Genomic DNA, 17,210 nt, shown 5'->3' on the forward strand with positions numbered 1-17,210 from the left:
CTTGTACTAATCAAGATCACTTCTGAGGATTTAATTTTCTAGATATCAAAGGAATCTGAAGACTTCATAGTGGAACAGTACAGACGACTTCGTCAGAGGGATGGATCTGGAGTAACCAAATCGGCATGGCGAATCACAGTGCGTCAGCTGGAGAGTATGATTCGACTTTCTGAATCCATGGCTAGAATGCATTGTTGTGATGAGGTAACTGTTAAGCATTAAAGAGGTTTGTTCTCTTGTTTTAAGAGTGTATGCATTGTTGCTTACTGTGCTGAACCTACTTTGCAACTCTCAAGTGTGTTATCATTATTTCGTCATACTGGAGAGATATGCCTGTCACTCCATCTATATCCTCTAGCAATCCTGTTCTACAGTTGCATTTTTTAATGTTTTTTTTAATTAACACTTAGACCAAGGGCTCAAGTTCTCTACAAAGCTATATTGATGGAGCTGGAAAGATACCCTGGTTGAATATTTCTTTCTGGAGAAATCCTTTTTCCTTCTTCAACTTCAAGGCCAAAATGATTGTAATTCTGCCTAATTGATGTAAAGCTGCATTTCATAATTTCTTGGAACTGCCAGTTTTATGAGAAATGGATCACTCTGTTACCCAGCCTTTCTAAGTACTAGTCCAGCTGAGATTTGGGAAAACTTCCTGTGGTGCTGCATTTGGCAGTTTGCTGCTGCTGTTGGATGACTTGTAGAATTTTCCATACTAATAGTTTGCTCTGTTATCCCCAAATCCAAGGAATTATTCTATGTTTTTCATAATACATAAACTTAACTACCTAAAAATCAATAAAGAAGCTTGGGGCTGATGATGGTATACCGTATGTATAACTTTAACAGAAAGCTCTATCAAAATGAAACCTGTGCTGAATCTTTGCTGTGGTTTATAGGTACAACCTAAGCATGTCAAGGAAGCTTTCCGGTTGCTGAACAAATCAATCATTAGAGTGGAGACACCAGATGTAAACTTTGACCAAGATGATGAAGGAGGAGAGGAAATGGAGCAGGAGGTCCATGAAGGGATCAATGGTAAACTAATTTTAATTGCACCAGAAAGGAATAAATCTGTAAACAAGTAACATGTTTAGACTGACTATGGATGTTGTTCCTTCCTCCACCCTAGTTTCTAAGAATGTATTAATTGATGTGCTTTTACTTTTTAAATTTTAGCATAGTATGTGGCCTTTTATGATGGCCCTTATTTGTAACTAGGTTAAATACAATATTGATTTGATCCTCCTCCCCCCTTAAAGTTCATCCTTTCATACTCGTACAAATTTATTTTATAAAACTGAGTGTTCTGCAGGAGCTGCTGTGGAATTCCATCTTTTTTGTAATGGGTGGTTTGGGGATTGAATTCTCTCTCCTTAGACATTGACTCTAAAAAGAAAAAAAAACAGTATGAATGCCTTAGGATTGAGAAATCAGAACAAGCAGGTCCCAGAACAAGAAATAGAAAGCAAGTGGAAAAACATTAAAGTGAGTATACAACATGCTGCAGAGGAAATGTTGTTATAAAAGCAGAAAAGAGAAAGAGACAAGAAGTGGATGACAGATGAGGTAATAACAATGACGATACAAAAAGGAAAGAAAAGAAACATACCTGAGTATGATAAAATTGAAAAGAAAATGAAGAATGCATGTAGGCTGGCTAAAGAGAAATGATACAATGGAATGCGTGACGAAGTGTTAGAGCTGGAAAGAAATCACAAAATGAGTTATGTACCAAAAGTTGAAATCTTTGACACACAGTGGTTGTATAAAAGACAAAGAGACAGGATTGCAGTAGCAAAAAAATGGTCAGAATCTCTTAAGTTGTATTATATGATGATCCAAATTCAGGGAGTCCTCATGATATAGAGGTAAATGAAGGACCAAACATTATGATATCAGAGGTAAATTATGCTTTGAAATTGAGTACAGGAAAAGCTCCAGGTATAGATGAAATAACAACAGAACATCAAAAACTCCTTGGAGAAACAGAATTAGAAGTGGTTACAGAAATTTGTGATCAAATATATACCAAAGGGTACTTTCCAAATTATTTGAGACATTCATTATTCGTTAACCAACTAAAAAACCTAAAGCAATGGAGTGCAATCATTTTCAAACTAAGCTTAATGAGTCATCTCATTAAAGTGATCTTGAAAAACATAGTAAAAACAATACATTTGAAGTAGAAATTGGCAAAACACAGTCTGAATTTAGACCGAGTTAGAACGAGAGGGAGTATTTAACCTAAGAATAGATCTTTGATAAATATCTAGATGTAAACAAGACCGTTTGCATAAGCGTTCGACCATGTTTATCACCAAAAGTTAATAGATGTGTTGGTGAAACGTGACAGTAAAGGTGTGAGATTTATCCAGAGCCCATATTGGGGCCAAATAGTGAGCATAAGGCTAGAACAGGGGCAACCAGATATGTTTTAAGCGAAGAGAGGAGTATGACAAGGCTCTGTACTGTTGCCAAAATTATTCAACCTGTGCACAAATATTCAGATTTAGAGATGGACTTATACAGGTAAAAATTGAACATAACAAATTTGCTGTATGTTGATGACAGCACAACTTGCAGAATCAGAAGAGGCCCTACAAAATATCATCAATCAAGTAAAATCTGGAAGTTTAAAATATGGATTGAGTATAAACACCAAAAAGACAAAAAACAATGATGGTTAGAAGGAATACATTAGAAGAAACTAGAATGAAGGTTAAATGGATGGTGTGGCAATGGAACAAATTGTTAAGTTTGTGTATTGAGTACAAATGATAACAAGATGGCAGATGTGATGCAGAAATTGGAAGGATAGAGATGGCCAGAAGTCATTTTATGAAGATGAAGGATGTTATCAACAAGAAAACTCTGGCTTGGAACAAGGCAAAGAAACATAAGGTGCTACATTCTATCCAATTTCCTGTATGCCTCAGAAATCTGGACAATAAATAAAGATCTGTGGATGCCGAGACATATGCTAAAACATTTCAGAAACAGACCAAAGACTACTGAGGAGGTACTTGAAAAAGCAAGGGCAAAAATAAATCTTTAAAAAGTGACATCCAGAGAAGAAAATGTCATTATTCCAGCTATTGAAGTGTGTTCAAAAGAAAACAGGCATCCAGCAGAATCCTCACATATTGAGCCCATTCTGAGGTTTGAACCTGCAGTTACTGCAAAGCTATTGTCCAAGTGGTGGCTGACTTCCTAGAAAGGATGGAGGTTGTTGGTAATCGTGGTGACATTGATTTTTAAATTGGGCAGCAAATTCCAGACACCTACTACCCTCTGAGTAAAAAAGTTCTTCCTCATGTCCCCCCTACACCTTCTGCTACTTATCTTAAATCTATATCCCCTGGTTCTAGAATTCTCCATCAAGGGAAACAATTCTATTCTGTCTACTCTATCAATTCCCCTCATAATTTTGTACACCTTAATCAAGTCACCTCTCGGCCTTCTTTGTTCTAAGGAAAATAACCCCAACCTATCCAATCTCTCCTTGTAGCTACACTTTTCTAACCCTGGCAACATTCTTGTAAACCTCCTCTGCACTCTCTCCAGAGCTATTACGTCCTTCCTGTAATGCGGTGACCAGAACTGCACACGATACTCCAGTTGTGGCCTCACCAGTGTTTTATACAATTCCAACATTATATCACCAAGATAAAAGCAAAAAACTGCGAATGCTGGAAATCGAAAACAAAAACAAAAATCCCTGGAAAAACTCAGCAGGTCTGGCAGCATCTGTGGAAAGGAGCACAGTTAACGTTTCAAGTCCACATGACTCTTCAACAGAACTAAGGAAAAATAGAAAAGGGGTGAAATGTAAGCTGGTTTTGGGGGGGGTGGGGGTGGGGGGTGGTGGTTGGGACAAGAAGAGCTGGATAGAGGGCCAGTGATAGGTGGAGATAACCAAAAGATGTCACAGACAAAAGGACAAAGAGGTGTCGGAGGTGGTGATATTATCTAAAGGAATGTGCTAATTAAGGGTAGAAAGCAGGACAAGTAAGGTACAGGCAGCCCTAGTGGGGATGGGGTGGGGTGAAGGAATTGAAAAAGGCTAACAGGTAGAGATAAAACAATGGATGGAAATACATTTAAAAATAATGGAAATAGGTGGGAAAAGAAAAACCTATATAAATTATTGGAAAAAACAAAAAGGAGGGGGGGAAATCACAAAGGGGGTGGGGATGGAGGAGAGAGTTCGTGATCTAACATTGTTGAACTCAATATTCAGTCCGGAAGGCTGTAAAGTGCCGAGTCGGAAGATGAGGTGCTGTTCCTCCAGTTTGCGTTGAGCTTCACTGGAACAATGCAGCAAGCCAAGGACAGACATGTGGGCACGAGAGCAGGGTGGTGTGTTGAAATGGCAAGTGACAGGGAGGTATGGTGATGCAGAACACCTTCGTTCTGTCCTCAAGCATTACCCAGACCGCCCTGTCGCTTGTCATTTCAACACACCACACTGCTCTCGTGCCCACATGCCCGTCCTTGGCTTGCTGCATTGTTCCAGTGAAGCTCAACGCAAACTGGAGGAACAGCACCTCATCTTCCGACTTGGCACTTTACAGCCTTCCGGACTGAATATTGAGTTCAACAATTTTAGATCACGAACTCTCTCCTCCATCCCTGCCCCCTTTCTGATTTTTTCCCCCTCTTTGTTTTTTCTAATAATTTATATAGATTCTTCTTTTCCCACCTATTTCCATTATTTTTAAATGTATTTCCATCCATTGTTTTATCTCTACCTTATAGCCTATTTTGATCCCTTCTCCCCACCCCACCCCCACTAGGGCTATCTGTACCTTGGTTGTCCTGCTTTCTACCCTTAATTAGCACATTCCTTTAGATAATATCACCACCTTCAACGTCTCTTTGTCCTTTTGTCTGTGACATCTTTTGGTTTTCTCCACCTATCATTGGCCCTCTATCCAGCTGCTCTTGTCCCGAACCCCCCCTTAAACCAGCTTACATTTCACCCCTTTTTTATTTTTCCTTAGTTCTGTTGAAGAATCATGCAGACTCGAAACGTTAACTGTGCTCCTTTCCACAGATGCTGCCAGACCTGCTGAGTTTTTCAGGTATTTTTGTTTTTGTTTCCAACATTATATCCTTACTTTTATATTCTGTACCTCTGCCAATGAAGGAGAGCATTTCATATGCCTTCTTTACAGCCTTGTCTACTTGAACTGCTGCCTTCAGGGACCTGTGTATTTGTATGCCAAGCTCTCTCACTTCATTTACCCCTCTTAGTATATTCCCATTTATTTTGTAATCCCTGTAACTGTTTGACCTCCCTAAATGTATGAGCTCATACTTCTCTATGTTAAAATCCATCTGCCACTTTACCGCCCACTCCACCAACCTATCAGTTGATTGCTTTAGCAAGTGTTGGTATTCTTTGTAGCATAGAATCAGACCTTTCCTACTGGGGAACCCAAGGAGAAAATAACCTAATTCAGTTGTTTTAAGTGAGAAATGTGCCAAACAGAACTGTTAATCTCCCTCAGCTACCCTTGTGCAGGCACAAGCTGTGAAGCCCTTTTTCTCGCATTGTGTCATGGCTGAGATATGACGAATTGCATGGACCCTAAATAATGGTTTAGATAATAATGGGCATGCCAAAGGTACTGGTGATTTTGTTTTGTTTTATTCCATCATTGTGTACTGAAAGTTCATATATATTTAGCTTAGTATTGGATTCAGTCGTTCTAATAAATGGTAATTCTGACAGGACATTCTGAAATTCCAAATGGAATTAATGGTGTCAATGGCCATTCTGAAGACAGTATCAAAGAAGTGCCAAAATCCACAATGAGACTGTCTTTTGTGGAGTATCGCAAGATTTCCAACCTTATTGTCATCCATCTCCGGAAACTAGAAGAAGGTAAGAATGCGGGTTACTCAATAGCTTCATTGCGTAATACAGTTTAATATAGTGCTTTGGAAAAATGGTGCCCAAATCTTTTATCAGGTATATAATATGTTCTGACAGTTGTGCTAAAATATTTGATTCTTAAATAACTGACCAAAGTCAGACACCTCATAGAAGTCCCTTAGGTTTTTTTTTAAAGTTTGACCAGCTTAGAGCAATTTTTAGAACCTAGAATAAATGCATTGCTTTGCAGTTGGGCAGTTGTGAAAATTCATCTATTGTACTATGAACCAGTCCTGTGCAGAGATAGATGTAAGAAAAAGCAACTATGCTGCCAATCTTAAATTAAATACCACATCAAAAGCTGATAGGTGTATATTCATTGGTGGGAAGCATTGAGTGGAGTGCTCCCAGGAGTTAGAAGTGACAAGGATCTAAAACTAATTTACATTAGTTACCCCAACATTAAAATCAGCCATAAGATAACCACAATTGTGTTGGCACAAAAACAGAAGGATTTAGATTGGCTATGCAATTGAGCACATAACCAAGCAGCTAATTTTAGCATGAGTAAATTATTACATATAGGTGAAAAAATGGGACACAAATACACAATGAATAGAATTGTTTTAAGAGAAAGACTTAGAAACACTTGTCTCTGAGCAATTAAACAATCTTCTAGGATAAAATACAACAAATATTTGACAAGACCACATTTAAAATCCTCCACTAGCTTGTAGCCACCGTGACATTTTTTTTAAAGTCATTCTTCCTTGACAGATTACAGATAAGAGCAGTAAGTATTGATCAGGCGTGAAGAAAACTACCTATAACAAAATATTAGAGAATTGTGAAGTCTAGAAGAAAGCCAGTTAAGAGGAAAACACCCCATTGAGGGATAAATATTAAATGAATAAGGTTAAGCCAGTTTAACGACATCTAGGAAGTACCCTAGGCATTAGTGGAAATTAATGAGCAGGGCATTTAGAATGGAGAGTTTCTTAGTTCAAATGATTTTGTAATAATACATCAAGCAGGGTAATGACACACACAATTATAGAATGGTTACATGATTAGAGTTAAACAAAATAGAATTAGATAATATAATATAGAAAGCTAATGTATTCAGGGATGAGCCTAAATGGGCTGCATTGCTTTTCTTTGTTCCTATATGTTTGTACACTATTAAAATTTTACTGATGTACTGTGCTTCCATCCATTTGCAACTGCATAATAAAATAAAGAACTTCATTTGGGACAAAGAATATTTTCTACTAGCTGAGAATAACTTGCGAATCTGCAAAAGAAATTGTTTGTTTTCAGTTGATTTTTGCTTTTAGTTTTGCATAGTAACAAACAAAATAACTGCTTTTTTGAATTTTCTTTGTACATGGTTGCATCCTTTAAGTGGCCAGTAGATAATTCAAAAATCAAGACTGCCTTAAACTATAAATCCGAGCACCCGTGCACACACTTTTATCTTCTCTGCTGTCAAGCACCTCAGTTCAGGAATGGTAGCATAGTGGTAATGTTACTGAATTAGTAGTTCAGACTCTTGATTTAAAGCTCTGGAGGCACAAGTTAAAATCCCATCACAGCAGCTTGTGGAAATTAAATTCAGTGAATTAATAAATCTGGAATTAAAAAGTTATTCTCAATAAAAGTGACCATGAAGCTACAGGATTGTTGTAAAAACCCACCTGGTTCACTGTATCCTGCAGGGAAGGAAAACTGCCATCCTTACCTAGTCTTTCATAAGTGTGACAGAAATGTGATTGATTCTTAACTGCCCTCTGAAATGGTCTAGCAAGTCACTTGGTTGTATCAAACTGCTACAGAAAAGTTGAAGAATATAAAAAAAAAGGATAAGGCACACCCTGCCCAGTCACTAACCTCTGAGGACTTGTGCCAAAATTGGGAGAACTGTTCTACAGACTAGTCAAGCAACAGCCAGACAGTCATATTCACAGCCATATTCATACCTCACAGCCTATGTCCCACATTCCATCCTTGAGCATGGGCAGCAGTGGTTCAAGAAGGCAGCTCACCACCTTCTCAAGGGCAATTAGGGATGGGCAATTAAATGCTGGTCTAACCACTGATACTCACACCCCGTGAACAAAGTTTTTTTTTAAAAAGTGATATAGGAATGGAGGGAGTTGCTTTGGAAGCCCTCAACATTGACTCCCGTGAAATATCAAGGCATCAGGTCAAACACTGGGAAGGAAACCTCTTGTTGATTACCATTCTCCCTCAGCTCCCTGATAAGCACTACTTGGAAGAAGCACTGACGGTGGCAAGGACATAGAATGGGAGACCAATGTCCATCACTGAGTGGCTTGGTAGTACGACTATTGACTGAGCTGGCTGAGTCCTGAAGGACATATCTGCCAGATTGGGCCTGCGGTAGACGGTGAGGCAACCAATCTACAGTTGCAGTCTTGACTACCAAAAGCAAGACAAATCCAATCTGGCCAATTCCCATCAATTTACTTCAATCAGCAAAGTGATGGAAGATGTCATTGACAGTGTTATCAAGCAGCATTTAAATCAGTGACAAACTGCTCACTGATGCTCAGTTTGCGTTTTGCAAGGACCACTTGGCTCCAGACCTCATTAGAGCTATGATTCAATCATAGATAAAAGAGCTGAATTCAAAGGGGTGAGGTGAGGGGGTGAAGCTGGGTAGAAGGCCAGTGAAAGGTAGAGGCATGGGAAGGTGCCATGGGTTTTCTGCAATTACATGAGAAGATGCTGTGTTCCCACAGTACCTTCCCATGCAATTGCAGAAGGTGCAACACATGCCCCTTTACCTCCTCCCTCCTCACCGTCCAAGGGCCCAAACACTCAGGTGAAGCAGCGCTTCACTTGCACCTCCTTCAGTTTGGTCTACTGCATTTGCTGCTCCCAATGCGGTCTCCCCTACATTGGAGAGACCAAACGCAGACTAGGAGACCACTTTGTAGAACACATTCGATCTGTCTGCAAGCATGACCCAGACCTTCCTGTCGCTTGCCATTTCAACACTCCATCTTGCTTTCATGCCCATATGTCCATCCTTGGCCTGCTGCAATGTTCCAGTGAAGCCCAACGCAAACTGGAGGAACAGCACCTCATCTTCCAGTTAGGCACTTAACAGTCTTCAGGACTTAACATTGAGTTCAACAACTTCAGACCATGAGCTCTTTTCTCCATCTTCGCCCCATTTTTTATCCCCTTTTTTCAATATTCATTTTCATTTTAAAATTTTTTTTATCCACTTATTTTTACGTATTTTCATTCATTGTTTTATCCTGACTTTTTATCCTATTTTTGATCTTTTTTCCCACCACTGTCCCCACCCCCCATCCCCCCCACCATCCCACCCCCACAAGGGCCATCTGTCACTTGTTCATGTTGCTTTTTCCAGAGTGCTTACCCTTGTCCTGCTATTATCACATTCTGCTTTCTGACTTAATGTCACCATCAGCACTTCCTTTAGCCAGAACCACTACCATTAACACCCCTTTGTCCTTTTGTTCATGACATCTCTGGCAATCTCTCCTTTGCCTCCACCTGTCGCTGGCCTTCTATCCAGCTTCACCTGCTCCACCCCCCTTAAACAGTTTAAATTTCATCACATTTTTACCTCTCTTTAGCTCTGAAAAAGAGTCATATGAACTCGAAACGTTAATTCTGTCTTTGCCTTTCTTTCCACAGATGCTGTTGGACCTGCTGAGTTTTTCTGGCATTTTCTGTTTTCGTTGAAGTAATTTAAGAAGGTGGCTCACCATCACCACCTGATGGACAACACATTCTGGCCTAACCAGCAATGATCACATCTCATAAAAGAATTAAAAAAACACTTGCCTCCTAAAGCCTGTCCACCATCTACAATACACTTGCCTGGATGAGTGCAACTCCAATAACATTTTGAGAAGCTCGACACCATCCAGGACAAAGCAGCTCGTATGATAAGTTCCCCGTCCATCATGTTAAAAAAACTAGCTCTCCACCACTGGCGCACAGTGGCAAAATCTGGAAGGTGAACGACAACAACTTGCCAACCCTCCTTCGACAGCACTTCCCAAACTCACGTCCTCCACTCAAGGGTATTTGTATGGGAACACCAATACCTGCAAGGGCACACTAATCTCCAACTACACATCATCATAACTTGGAACAATATCACCATTCCTTTACTGTTGCTGGGTGAGAAACATGGAACTCCTTCCTTAAAAGCACTGTGTAGTTACACCACTTGGACTGCAGCGATTCAAGAAGGTGGCTCACCACTACCTTCTTAAGGGCAATTGGAGCAATAGATGCTGGCCTCGCTTGTGATGCTTGCATCCCACCAACAAATAAAAATCTACACAACCACACACAGTCCAAACCCACCCTACTCCCATTCAAATAAATTCAAGCCCTTGTGCAAAAAAAAACTTGATCTCAATTCAAAAAAAAATGAGTCCAGCTATAGAATAAAAATTTACCCAAAGTGAGTGAAGAAAAGGAATTCTGTACTTGACTTCCCAGTTGACTGGCCTGTTCCACTGTAGTTTTATTTTTTGCTGTCCTGCATGTTTTTACTCTTAAATTTTCCAGCCTGGAGCTGCTGTCTGATCTAAGTGTACCAGTTAGGAACCAGTTTTTGTAATCGTCCAAGAATTTAAGCCACTCGAGTCTTTGTGGATAAAGCACACAAAAGGAACAAATGCTACTGCTGTCTGGGTTGCAGAAGCCCTCAGACTATGTTATTGTAGTGTGGATAGACTTACATGTGAATCATTCAAAAGCTAATTTGATGCTGTGATGGGGAGATTTGTGGTGTTCAATGGAAAATGAGTCAAGTGAGCTGAAGTATCTCGCTCATTTGTACTTCACAGTGCATTGACTTTAGTTCAGCTTATATGATGAGTAAATGAGAAATAACTCAAAAATTATATTCATATGTCATGAAGCTGATTTGTTTCATTCTGTCGGCAGAAGATGAAGATGCTTCGCCAAAGAAGAGTGAACTCATTAACTGGTATTTGAAAGAAATTGAATCTGAAATTGAATCGGAAGAAGAACTGATTAACAAAAAGAAATTAATTGAGAAAGTTATTTACAGACTTATTCATTATGTAAGTACAATACTTGCACATAGTCTGACCTGTTTGATCACAAATATTAAATTCTGCTTTCTACAAATGATAACTGCTACTCGAATTAAAAATGGCTACAAAGTTATGACTGAACTTGCTGTACAAGTATTACTCAGTTGAATTTGTTTTATGGTTTCTGGGGTACAATTCGTGCAAGATGCTCATATGCTTTCTGGTTAGTTTGTTGTACCAGAATACCTTGTCCTGCACTTCCTTCAACTGTCGTGTGTAGTGAAGGCACAGTTTGGCAGTTGAATAGCAACAAGTAAACTCCTGCATAATGAATGATCAACAGATCATTGGTCATGAGAGACTGCAAGACAGCAGTGTGGGACCAATCACTTAATAAATTTCCATACAAAATAAATAAAAGGGTCATTCGGACTCGAAACGTTAACTGTGCTCCTATCTGCAGATGCTGCCAGACCTGCTGAGTTTTTCCAGGTATTTTTGTTTTTGTTTTGGATTTCCAGCATCCGCAGTTTTTTTGCTTTTAAAATATTTATCTGCTCTTTATTTATCAGCAAGAGTATTGCAATATGGTGCTGAAAATTATGGAGACAATGAATCCAACCCATAAATAAGACAGCTGTAGAAAATCAATCAATTCATATACAGTGGGGTGTTCTTCAGAGATTTGAGTCTTAACTTTGTGTTTGAATTTCTAATAGGACCACATCTTGATTGAACTGAAACAGACTGGTCTGAAAAGCCGAAAAGGAGAGGGTGATGAAGTTTTGGAGCAGGATCCCTACCTGGTGGTTAACCCCAATTATACTTTGGAAGATTAAGTGCCAAATGTTACACTGGATCATCGTGGAATCTATAGTTACTTCTAAGAATATCACTGAAACACTCAAATCTCTCAAACTGTAGCCATAAAACAAGATTTGATATCACCTAATTCTCTCATCCAGTGCAGAATTGCTTTGGGTTTTGGCTCTGAACAGATATTGAAATGCTCATCAAGGATAAAACAAATGGTGCCTAGCACATTTGTTTAAATCTGTTTAATTTTGGGAGCTTTTATGCTTATTTTTGAAGTTCAGTGGCATTTTGGATTGAATGGTGAAAGGAAATTATAGTATGCACTTTAAAATTGTATTCACAACTTTTGCTGATAAAATAGTTTAAAATGCAGACATGTTTCCTTTCACATTGCTTGTTGCATTTTGCTGGTTACAATTTACTGATTTAAAATGAATTTAAAAAGGAAAGGTATAAGAATATTATTTTGGATAGTATGACTGGATAACCTGCATTTATATTAAAACTAGATTACAACGATTGCATTATGTTTTTTAAAAAGGCCACAACCTAGATGAAGTTGAATTTTGATCCCAACGCAAGTTTTAAGATTTTATGAAATCTTGTTTTGGTGGAATTTGAAGGAGTGAGCAAATTTAATTTACCCATGAGGCTAATTTAAAGCTAGCTGTGCATCTGAGGCAATTGCTGTAAATATATTTCATGTAGAAAGGCTGCCCTGAAATTGGATGGCTTTATTAAATATAAAGCAAAATATATTTGCCCAGTGTTGTCATCCTGCTAATTTTGAGCTTCTATCTATACTTCAATTTCCATTTTAGCTGTCACTTTCTATTGTTTAATCCTAACACACATACATACACACACACACGTGTGAAATTGCTGAACAGTGAAATGGGGTATTTAACCAGTTGTACTCTTGTATAGGCCTTAACTATTATTGCAAGTGTGAGAATAGTAGAGAGAAGAATATTGCCTATAAAATCTCTTTGTAAGAGAAGAGAGAAATTGGACATCAACAGTAATGTAGGTTTATACTGTGCAGATCAGAGAAGATGATAAATCTTGAAATATCTGACTTGAGGTCAATTAGATTATACCAGACACAAACCTGGTACAAACTGTTGTTTGACTGATAGAATAAATTATTTTATGGGGTGATGACCTCTTGTCAGATTTGATGTAATTGAGATTGTGGAAATCGTATTACTTGACTTTCCCCAGAGATCTGTTCCAGGACAGGTTTGAAATTGAAAGTGTGTTGAATGAATATCTTCACCTGTTCTTTGCAATTTATTGTATAAATGAAATCCACCCTACAGGTTAAGGTACAAGTGTTGAATTTAGCATACACCCATTATACTTCAAAATGTTACATATGAAATCTATGCCATGCTTTTTTAATAAATCTTTGTTAAAGACTACTGATTACCAATGTGCAAGAAGCTTCACCAGTGAACTTATGGAAGGAGAGATTAGAAAGCATCATCAAAAGCTTAGTCGAAGAGTTAAGATTTCAGAAGGTTTCTAAAAAAGGCGAGGCATTGACATTAGGTAGGGAATTCCCCGCTTAAGTCAGATTGGCTGTATAATTTTCTGGCCTATCCCTTGCATCCTTTTTATATAATGGTACAATATTTGCAGACCTCCAATCCTCTAGTACCTCAGCTGTATCTCGTGAGGATTGGAAAATGATCCTCAGAGCATCTGCTATTTTTTCCCTGGCTCCCTTTAACAGCCTGGGCCTTGGTGACTTATCCACCTTCAAGGATGTCAGTCACTCCAGTACTTCCACTCTGTGCTTATTGTATCTAATATTTCACAATCCTCTTTAATTAGGATGTCTGCATCATTCCTCTCCTTAGTGAAGATGGAGACAAAATACTCATTGAGAACCCTGCCCACATCTTCATCAAAGTACAAGTTACCATGTACATCTGTGATGGGCCCTACTCTTTTTCTTGCTCTTTATGTACTGGTAAAACATCTTTAGGCTTTATTTGATTTTACCTGCCAATATTTTTTCATACCATCACTTTGCTTTCCTAATTTCCATTTTTACTTCACCCCTTTACTTTTTATACTCCTCTAGGCTTTCTATAATAATAAGTCTTTTGTGACTGTTATAAGCTTTCTTTTTCCACTTTATCTTGGCCTGTAAGCATCTGGACAACGAGGGACTCAAGGTTTCGCAGTACCACCCTTTTTTTTGTAGGGACATTTCTACACTGTGCCAGTAGAATCTCGCTTTTGACACTGTTTTCCCTTCTAATAGCTCTATCCAATCCACTCTCGCCAGCTCACCTCTGCAGCAGGTGACACTTGCTGCACATGTTGGCGTCCAGGACATAGGGAGCATCCACAATTTCCCACATATTACTGGACATGCATCGGACGTGACCGAGCTGTCCTGCAATGGCTTCAATTTACTATTTTTATGTTTACTTAATTTTACTTTGGTCTACTTCTATTAACTTTATATTACTTGGCCCTATTTAATAAACTTTACCAAAAGTATAGTTCCTATTTTATTTTAAAACTTGGGAATAGAATAAACCTTAAACACCTACTAAATACTCACCAAACAGCTAGCTAGCTTCTCCAACCAATTAAATTGCTTCTTTTCTGTAATGTCACAATTTGTTGTTTTTGCACTCTTTTCGAACTTAGCGTGGGCCAGTTCCCAGCAGCTGACAGGTCCACCTCCATGACCGCACTTACTGAAAGCAAGTGATGTAGGCCAGGCTCCCCAGATATTTATTATCTCCCACAGGTCTGCCTCTCCAACTGCTCTTCCCGAAGGTGGTTGATCTTAATTTGTATCTGAGACATTGTATCAAATTTCTGTACAAAGCTTTATTTATTTTAAAAGGGTCTGAAATAATAGTAACTATGATAACATTGAGCTGACTTTAATCTTTCCCTTAAACTAAATGATGCATAATTCATTAGCTAAATAATACATTTCACATTTTTTTTGTTTCTCATTGGTGCTTCTAGCAGGCCTTCCCTTTCTAATTGTGAACAGCAAGGTATAAAACAGAGCTTGAACACTGGCAATGAGGTCCAGAAAAGTCTGCACTGCAGTCGTGATTTTTGAAACTGAATTCTATGATACTGTCAGATAGCAAAGGCTGCAAGAAAATTGGAATGCAGGAGAGACTAATCAAGTTATCATTTGAAAATAGGCCACTGAGGAAGTGTTGTGCACTTATACTGTGAGAATTAGTTTTCTCACAACTGCTGTGTCCGTTTGTTGTGAAATTGAGCTCACCAATTAATTGAGCCTTACCTCAATTGTTTGCTCAGTCTTTGAGAACATTGAAGAAATATACACCTAAAACACATGAATATCCAGTTCACGTGGGAATACTATTGTTATGCCCTTGTATAATTGCACATGATGCAGTGTGAATCAACTCAAAGAGAAACTGCTTAAAGGAACGACCTGATAACATTGAAACTAGAGTCATGTACGTCAGACCCAATGTGACATAGGAGCCATGCTCCACAGGTCGATCATATCTTCTGTGCTGCTTTTCAAAGGGCTGAGCATGCAGCCAGGTACCCATATACATATTTTACTTTTGGCAGGATCGGACAGCTTTGTACGGAAATTTGACACAAGGTGTCAAGATACAAATTAAGAACAACCAAAATAAATAGTAATTGCAAGAGAAACTTTTTTTTAATGAAGATTAAAGTACTGATTAAGTAACATTCCTTCTAAGATGCACATGTGTAGATGTGCAGCAATCTCAAATGTCATGCAGCTGTAATGAACAGGCTGCTCAAAACAGCAACTGAGTGGCAGCAGGGCTAAGCTTTAACCCCTGTGGCAATAATATGAACAGCTGGAGAGAGTGGGAAAAGTGCAGCTGTGATTGGAGGTGCAGTGAGTGGGGAAATTTTGGGAAAATTCTCAGCAATTGGTCTGACTAAAAGTGATGGTGCTCGCCAGCCCTGAATTAGCGCAACACTTGGATGTGCTCCCAATTCCACTCTGGCACAGGACTCAATCTGGAGCTGAAAGGCTCACAACTGTAGATCAAAAATCCAGTTGGCGCACACCATCTTGGCTGGATAAACATGCATGGCAGTATTTTCTAATGAGCGTTGGGAGCTCCATACCAACACTAGGGATCCCAAGCCTGCACTTCATGGCAGCGTGCTCCTCACTGCATGATGTGGAGGAGGCAACCTGTTGATTGGCCACCTCCACATTTACTGTCATTAAGAACAATGGGTGGAACAGGGACACATACAGATGTGCAGGATTGCCTGGCAGCAGCCCCACCAAAAGAGGGGCATACTGCTGAAGAAGACAGAAACCTGGTTGCATTTTTACTCATTTAATTGTAGCTAGAGAATCACTTACAATGGCTTTTCTTCCTTCTGCACCATTACCTTTGGTATCCCCCAAGGATCTATCCTTGGCCCCTTCCTGTTTCTTCTCAGTGACATCACCTGAAGATACAGCATTAGTTTTCACATATATGCTGATGACATCCAGCTCTAGCTCATCACTGTCTCCTGACTCCTCCGCTGTTGCTAAATTATCATACTGCTTATCTGACATACAGCACCGGATGAGCAGAAATTTCCTGCAAAATTAAATATGGGGAAAGCCAGAACTTTTATTTTCAATCCTGTTTTTAATCTTCTAAACTCTATTCCCTAGCTACCAACTCCAATGCTCTCTCTGACAACAGTTCGAGATTAAAGTAGCCTGTTCAAAACTTTTGTCATATTTGACCCTGAAATGAGCTTCCAACCTCATATTCGTGCCTCATATTCACTTAGGGGCACTTATTTCCACCTCAGTAACATTGGCTGACTTTGCTGCTGCCTCAGCTCATCTGTTGAAACTCTCATTCATTCTTCCATTACTTCTAGGCTTGAATATTCCAGGGCACCCACATTCCACCCTCTAAACTAGAAGTCATCCAAAACTACTGCCTGTGTCTTAATTCACATTAAGTCCCATTCACCTATCATCCCTGTGTTTGCCAATGTGAGTAGAGGTAGAATGGAATGCTTAAGGAGAAGTAAAATCGACGTGAGGAGAGAGATGATGGAAGGCATGAGAGGGAAAGGGGAATGCAGGGTGTGAGGGGAGGGAGAATGGCAGGCACGAGAGGCAAAAGGAGATGCAGGGCATGCAAAGGGTGGGGTGATGGGAGGCAGGAGAAGGGAGAGGTAGATTCAGACCAGTGAGGGGAGAGTTAAAATGGGACCAGTAGGCGGTGATGTGGTTTTAGTAGGATCAAAATCCCTTTCAACTGGGAAATTTATGAAACTATAAATTTCAAAAAGATAAGTTGCAGTCAGCAGTACAGGGCTGGGCATCAAGGGGTTAATTCAGACACTTAGTGGAAATGCAGTGACTCATCAAAAGAGTTTGGACGTTGACTGACTGCTTTCAGGGAACA

The 17,210-nt window shown here is 39.3% G+C and overlaps 1 protein-coding gene across 2 annotated transcripts in view; it reads left to right on the forward strand.

Moving 5' to 3' along the window:
• mcm6 (minichromosome maintenance complex component 6) overlaps nt 1-13,199 on the forward strand; it is a 45,125-nt gene extending 31,926 nt beyond the window's left edge. For both annotated transcript variants that reach the window (XM_041200079.1, XM_041200080.1), the window contains exons 13-17: nt 43-204; nt 900-1,038; nt 5,741-5,893; nt 10,850-10,989; nt 11,682-13,199. In XM_041200079.1, the coding sequence (XP_041056013.1) occupies nt 43-204; nt 900-1,038; nt 5,741-5,893; nt 10,850-10,989; nt 11,682-11,801 (714 nt within the window). In that variant the 3' untranslated portion in view covers nt 11,802-13,199. The remainder of the gene's footprint in view (nt 1-42; nt 205-899; nt 1,039-5,740; nt 5,894-10,849; nt 10,990-11,681) is intronic.
• The last annotated feature ends 4,011 nt before the right edge of the window (nt 13,200-17,210 follow it).

This window comes from Carcharodon carcharias, chromosome 12, assembly GCF_017639515.1.
Source record: "Carcharodon carcharias isolate sCarCar2 chromosome 12, sCarCar2.pri, whole genome shotgun sequence".
Taxonomy (NCBI): domain Eukaryota; kingdom Metazoa; phylum Chordata; class Chondrichthyes; order Lamniformes; family Lamnidae; genus Carcharodon; species Carcharodon carcharias.